We start from the raw sequence: 7,995 nt of genomic DNA, 5'->3' as shown, positions 1-7,995 counted from the left end.
CAAGTGTTAACAGGCACAATTATGCTTCATTGAGAGAACATGAACAAGCAGTGGAGCAACAAATTAGGCATGAAATTTCATGTGGTTAAACTACAAAGTAACAGACAAAAAACCCACCATAATAAGCAGCCTTGGGGCTATCCCAAAACCAAAGTCAGATAAAGTAAGACTAATACATGACTGCAGCCGTCCACTACATGCAAACGTTAACACTTACGCAACTACTACTCCCTTCACTTGTGAAAAAATTGACAACGCAGTTTCCCTCTGCACACCAAATGCATTCATCGCTAAAGTGGATTTGAAATCAGCATACCGTTCAGTGCCAATCAGCCTAGACTCTCAACGAGCAACTGGCCTTAAATACAAATTCTCAACGGATCGCGATTGGACATACATGATTGATACTAGACTCCCATACGGTGCAGCCAAAAGCCCAGAAATTTTTAACCGGATAACACAGAGTAATACACGTATGATGCGCAAAAAGGGACATAATGCAATCATATTCTATCTCGATGACTTCCTGATAACAACAGATAATCAACATACATGCAACATGGCATTTAATGCCCTTCTGGAATTACTACAGCAACTTGGCTTTACCATCAATTGGGATAAGGTCGTTACGCCATATCAGTCACTCACTTTTCTCGGAATTCAGATCAATTCAGTTACACCCACTTTATCCCTTGATCAAATCAAATTAAACGACCTCCGCAACACACTACATTTCTGGAGAACCAAATGCCGAGCTCCTAAACGCGAATTGCAACAATTAGCAGGAAAACTTAACTGGGCAGCACGGGTTATTCGCGGCGGACGTATCATTGACTTTCTACGGCGTATCATTGACTTATCTAATAAATTATCTGCAAAAACACATCATGTGCGACTAGATAGCGGAGCGAAAGCAGATATTACGTGGTGGTCAAACCTGAGTGACATATTTAATGGCACGGCGTTTTTTATTGAAGAACAACAATTGCCCCAGCAGGTATTTATCATAGACGCAAGCAGCACAGGCGGTGCGGGACTATACGCGAGTGATTGGTTTTATACGCGATGGTCAGCTGACCACATAGACATAGAACACATGCACATAAACCATAAGGAACTCTTTACAGTACTAATGGCATGCAGACGCTGGCATACCTATTGGGACAAGCGGCATATTGTTGTCTACACAGACAACAAAACTACAATGTACATCATAAACTCTGGAACTTCGCGAAACATGCAAGCTATGACATGGATCAGAGAACTCTTCTGGCTGTCTGCAACATCGAACTTCTACATCACAGCCCGTTACGTCAACACAAAAGAAAATAGTGCCGATGCATTATCACGCATGCATGCATGAACTTAAATATTACTTCAAAGCCATGGATGTACTTTCTCCACATAATGCCCAGCACGTCCGTAACTGGCACACTCACATGACTGATGAATCATATTCTCTCTTACTACAGGACCTGACAACACCAACTACAATGCCTGGATGCCGAAGTAACTACATACAAAAGGCTAGCATATGCAGAGACATAGCGGACATACAGCTGACAGCGAACTGCCTTCCTACGATTTTGTTTGTACTTTGGTATCCAACCAGTGCCATGCAGTCAACTAAATGTGTGTCTCTACACAGTGCTCCTATCGCGTGCCTTAAAGCCTACTAGTATACCAGGATATCTTAATATTGTTAGATTACTTCATGAGGAGGCTAGCTTACCAAACCCTCTGGAAGATAACTGGCTACTTGATATCTTGAAACGCGGCATCACGCGTGCTCATGGATCACCACCAAAACAAAAACTTCCTATCACACCCAAAATTTTAGCAGACATCCATACAAAGCTAGATCTAACCATTCCATTTAACGCAACTTTCTGGGCAGTCTGCGTAGTAGCCTTCTTCACTTTCGCCAGGAAATCTACGCTGTTACAGAAAACGGCCAAACTACCATCAGATGACAAATATCTCCACAGATCAGACATTTCTTTTTACACAGACTATGCTATCTTAAACATTAAACACACCAAGACAATTCAGTATGGACAAAGGGTTCTGCAGTTACCATTACAAGCTATCCCTAATTCTTGCCTCTGCCCTATTGCGGCAGTTAAACACATGATCGTTCTTAGTCCTACAAGTACAATTGCTGACCACTTATTCACGTGTGTAACACACAGAAATAGGACAAAAACCATGATCCCCCTTACACATGATAAGTTCACAAAAACACTTAAACTAGTACTAAGAAGTTGCGGATACAATTCGTCACAGTAATCAGGACATTCCTTCCGTAGAAGAGGAGGAGCAACTTTTGCATTTAACTTAGGCATTCCAGCAATTCTTATAAAGCAACAAGGTGACTGGCGCTCAAACGCCTTTGCACGTTACACAATTACTAACAGTGACACTAAGCTTAAGGTCGCAAAAACCCGTGCATTAGCCTTAGCTGATAATGACGTGGACTACTAACTCTACCTTATTTATAAGGGTTGTACACTGTGCCAGTGTTGGGGGTTTGGCGGAATTGACCACCTTTGCAGTTTGTCAATTAATAAAAGAATTGACCTTTGACCCCAACACTTGGCTCATGCTTTATTTATGTTGGTAGTTGGTTAGCCATTTAAATAAGTACTAAATCATATTGAAATTGATGTATGTATTCTTACGATATTGCCAAATTACCGAAATTTATTAATTATGCAAATTGTTCATTAAAACTGTCAGCTACATCAACAAACTTTAGAGAACATATGGGCTTTGTTATGGTTAACGTATCTTCTAAATTATATTGAATTGAAGTATTCATTCTTAAGATATAGCCATTACCAAAAATCATTAATTATGTAAATTATTCATTGAAATTTCAAGCTAAATCAACACTCTATAGGTTATATGTGCTTTGTTATAGTTAAAGTATGCACCACATTATATTGAATTTGAAGTATAAAGATATAGTCAAATTACGAAAAACATTGGTTATATATATGTAAATGACTAATTGATGTTCTTTGGAAGTTTACCAAAACCTAATCAGTTCTTGTTATTTACCATATGGAAGATTTGTAGCAAGTTTTATTAGAATCAATGCGGTAGTGTTTGAGATATCGTGACACACACAGACACACACACACACACACAGAAGGATAACATTATACTCCCTTGGAGGGGGGGGTAAAATGAAATTAAATTTGCAAAAGAAAAGCGACGCGTATTCGACAAACCCGCAGCTCCTGAACAATAGGCAGAGTGCACGGAATCTACTAATATGCAGCTGATTATCTGAACACTCTGGCTAGTATTCAGGGGACATGGGTTTGCCTCATAACCCTTTATGTGTCACTTTTCTGTCTTCCCTTTCCTTTTATACATACTGATGTTTATAACTGACATTTACAGTCATGTACTGTATACCAAACTCAATATGTGTATTATATGCACGAGCCATTTAGAACAAAAATATACGGAGTATATACTCTGGTCGTTGTTCGTCACGACAACGCATGTCTACGTCACTGGTTCTGTTGTGTTCGAAATATGAGTCACATTACTTTCTCCAGTTTTTCTTTGATATTTACCGGCCCTGGTATAATTATGTTATTCTCCAATATTTGTCTTCATTTGGCCGGAAAATATTAGTGACCTAAGTGTTTTCACCACGAGTCTAACGATTTGCAGTGACAAAAACCTTTTAGATCACTCGTGTTTTCCCTGGCTGAATGAAGAAAAATATTGGCTAATAACACCTAATGACCTGTATTGTCGTATGAAATAATTCTATTATGTTATGTACCTGGTTATTGTATTCTCCATTCCGTCCATAGCTCACACTTCCATCATTAGTTCTAAAAGATATTTTGTGAAAAATAAGGTGGTATCCCTGTAGTTGCACGCTTCCCACCGGGATTGTTCTATGGAGTTGCAAAATGGCAACATGGTGTCTACAGGAATTATCAATATAATGCCAGTTGTTGTACTTAAACAAGAGTGAATCTGACGGAAATTTTCTTGCAACAGTGTGAACGGATTCAAGGAGGTATGGAGGTAGAGACTCATTATAGCTCGTCCACCAAAGCAATCCAGATTGGACTAACATTTCGGAACTCCGGAATCGTGAGTATTCTGAATGTTCTTTTGAGAAAACAGATTATGATGAGAACATTTTACAAACTAATTATTCAGATCTGCTAATATTTTGCTCATTCTCTGACCAGATGACCTGGTGAGTTGTAAGTTTAAATTCTAAGTCAAAGGAATATAACACTTAGCTTAAGTTAGCATCGTTTTCAGAATTATAAAGAATACACTACACACAGAAATTGCTAATGTATTCTAAAAGGAACTGCTGTTACGTCAAACATAGGGTGATTCAGGCTAATTTGAACTGCTTGTGTAGCACAACCTAATTAATTGAAAATAGTCTTAGAGCAACATTTGGTGAAAGTGAATATCAAGCTTGAGAAATGGAAGTAGGTAATGAGTTTTATCTTGACTAATGGCAGGGATACTAATTGTCTATAATCCCATTTCTCCATTGCCCAGTGATGGAATATCCCACTCGGGAATTTCTGGGTTGTAGAAGACTAAAATTTCCTAACGAGTGTGAGATATTCTATCTTAGACCTTTAGTGTGTTAGGTTATTAGTATCACTTCCACTTTATCTTGACCAAAGGAAGTAATTCATGCACTGACTCTAAGATCCGAATCAAATCAATTCCAAATTTGTTGTCCAACACTCTCAGATAGATATGGTGTGTGAATATATAGGTTATGCAGAACAATGAAATTGAAATTTCGTCGAAATCCAACGATTTGAAAACATTATATGCCCTCTGTCTGAGAGTTATAATGTCAAGGCATATGTAAATGTAGTTGTCATGAGATATATTTTATTAACAACATCATCCAAAATGTCACGTTTGTATAGAGGTCAGAATGAGTTAGTGTCGAAAGTATCGTTGTCTCCTACTAGCCTAAATTTGGTTAACAAAATATAACATTCTGTAAGAAATTGCCTCTAAAAGTGTCTAAATACTAACACGTGTTTGCTTGTCATTTATATCTCTCATGTGCGTTCTTGAACTGTGCAATGTCCAAGGGGGTTAATGTTGTGTGGTGTCGATCAATGGTCTGTCGTCGATTGTTGTCATGGTGATAATAAAACTAAACACAAATCAAGTGTAGTTTACTGCTAGAGGACAAATCGTTTTTCATGCAAAAAGTTATACCATCCACACTTGTCTATAAAATAATTCATTATCATTAAATTGGTCATGCCAATGGTGTCGAGTTATGGGTCAATCTATAAGTAGTGTGGATCTCGATACAAATGATTACCTATCTATACAAATCGCCGATGTATCACCCATGTAAAATCTACTGTATTCAAAACACTTACACTCACCAGTTTGAGAGATATTTGAACAGAAAATTCCAGAAAGGGACTTGCTTCCATATACCACGAAGTCGAAGTTGTACTCATGGTACGACCGAAGTAGTACAATCAACGTACTTCTAATGACTGTTGTTGGATAATATCCGAGCCAAATTAACCTTGTACTTGAACCAAACGAATGAAAACCTGTTATCTCCAATCCATAGTCGACTGTGTCTTTTACCTCAGTGTGTGCAGCTACATGCCAACCTTCAGCTGCACATGCGCTTTCTGCTTGGTCATATGTAGAGAAACCACCTGCTATCAGGACTGCAATAACTGTGGTTTGTATACAAAGAAAATGACCTAGCTAGTCTTTGTTAATTACTAAGGGGAGGGCGGGGAATGAAGGGGTGGGGGTGGTTCACCCTATGCAGGCCTGCGTCTCTTGCTCTATGGATAATTGGCAAAATCCGCAAACTTAAAGACCAGGGTTCAACAGACAAAATATAACACGCTTTTGTCACTTCTCGGCTTGACTACTGTAATAGTCTACTTTTGGCCTACCAAATTATCAGATCACTAAACTACAAACTATTCCGAATGCCGCAGCACGTTTGGTTACAAAAACAAGGAAAACTGAACATATCACCCCAGTACTGAACAGGATGCATTGCCTCCCTGTGCAGAAAAGGATTGAGTTTAAGATTATGTGCTTAACATACAAGCTGTTAGATAATAAGGCCTTAGTGTACCTTAGGGAACTCTGGAATATACGCTCGGTTGGCCGCACACTTCGATCCTCAACTGAAGGTGCATGCACACTGCACCAACCTGTAGTTAAAACAGCTTTTTATGGGGATGGGGCGTTTTCGACATGTGGTTCATGTTTGTGGAATAGGCTGCCACTGTCACGCCGTTTGAGTAAGAATGTTAGCATTTTTAAGTCAAATCTTAAAACATACCTTTTTATTTGAATGACTGTTTTATTACGAGTAGATTCCCCCATTGTGTTTTATATCTTTTTATTGCCTTTTTTTTCGTACCAATGTAAGGCACTTTGAGATGTTTTTATATGGAAAGCATTCACTTTTTAAGAACTAAATAATAATATTATTATTATTATTATTATTATTATTATATGAAGGGGTTTAAATAGTATATAATAATAAAGCATTGTGTGAGAGACAATTTAGAGGAATGGTGCCTTTTGGTCCTATTGTCAATAAAATGTATCCGTTTGAGCATATATTTGCTATGTCGGCTCATATTTGCTATGCTGATTGACGTTTGAGGGCGCCCTTTCACAACTTTATCTGTACATACTTCTGCATTCAATTTGTGAGAGTCTAAAATATAGTAAAAGTAATTTCAAAATTGCATGTTAGGAAAATCAAAAAGTTAAGAGGTGTAATATATCAATGAAAATGTCTGGGAGGACTTTAGTTGAATATCACTGAAGTTGAAGTTTACTAATTTTGCGACATTTCTCATTCAAGCTCAAGTTATAACAGTTTGGAGTTTGGTTACTCCTCTGTATATGAATATCAATATAAGTATTATTTAATTTATTACTAATTATGCACACTCCACACTTTAATAACTGAACTTTTAATAATTCAAATCTAATGTATGTCATAATACTGTGGAGTGTGCCCTGTCGACAAAAGTCTAAATGTTTGTATATACTATTAGCAGTTCTGTGCAATGACAACACATAGATGAGTGTGAAATATCCTCAGGAATCTATAGAGTTTGTTCGAACCTAAATTATTTATTTCTATATGCCAGTGTAACTGACTGTGACTTCACATGTTTCGGACTAAATTGACTTTTACCAATATTCTCCCGGGGCGGAACCAGTGGCCATCTCTGATAGGGGTGTGTCGTCATAGGCCCAATTTTAGGCCCACTTTGACCAAAAATCAATATCCCATTTTAGACCATTAATTTACAGGGTTGTTTTTTAGCATAAAGTTTAGACAAAATACATTTTCCTGAGGGCAATATTTTTGGGCAACTAATGGCAAATACGATTTGGCAAAGGACAAAGGGCCACAGTTTAGACCAAACAAAATCAAATATAATGCAAAATGGACCCGTTCTAGACTCTTGAGTTCGAAAAAAACCTGACCCCATTTTAGACAAAATGGCTAGAAAATGAACCCAAAAGTGTGGCACATAAATGTATACTCAAATAAGGGACTAGCCCCCCCCCCCCTCCCCCCGATATACAGCTCGCATCTCTACCGAGCAAGGTTATAGACAAATACATTGTTCTGTAATGATTTATAAAGTTGCTGATGACATTCCCTAAAAACAATATTTGCAATGCGCCTCACAATATTTGTAATATTATTCCGAAATCACTGCTGTTTTCAAATCATCGTAGACTTTCAAAACATACTGTTACAAAATTCCATGAAGTGTTTAGTAGTAGTATTTCTACTATGCTGCAGTACATTGACAGGTACAAAATGTTGATTATACAGTGTTGCAAAGTTTACTGAAAAGATAATCGACCCCCTGCAGGCGCTCTGAGCTGTGCGAGTGTTATAAAATTTTAGCCAGGTTTTTGAGTTATTGCCGTGCTTATTTTATTGTGGAG

General features: G+C 37.8%; 1 protein-coding gene across 1 annotated transcript; it reads left to right on the top strand.

Moving 5' to 3' along the window:
- Nucleotides 1-559: 559 nt before the first annotated feature.
- LOC144433135 (uncharacterized) lies at nucleotides 560-1,363 on the top strand. Its single transcript, XM_078121445.1, has one exon. The coding sequence runs from the start codon at nucleotides 560-562 to the stop codon at nucleotides 1,361-1,363; it is 804 nt and encodes a 267-aa protein (XP_077977571.1).
- Nucleotides 1,364-7,995: the final 6,632 nt, after the last annotated feature.

This window comes from Glandiceps talaboti, chromosome 3, assembly GCF_964340395.1.
Source record: "Glandiceps talaboti chromosome 3, keGlaTala1.1, whole genome shotgun sequence".
Classification (NCBI taxonomy): Eukaryota; Metazoa; Hemichordata; class Enteropneusta; family Spengelidae; genus Glandiceps; species Glandiceps talaboti.
The sequence above is the reverse complement of the archived record's forward strand: the minus strand, read 5'-3'. Positions and strand labels throughout refer to the sequence as shown.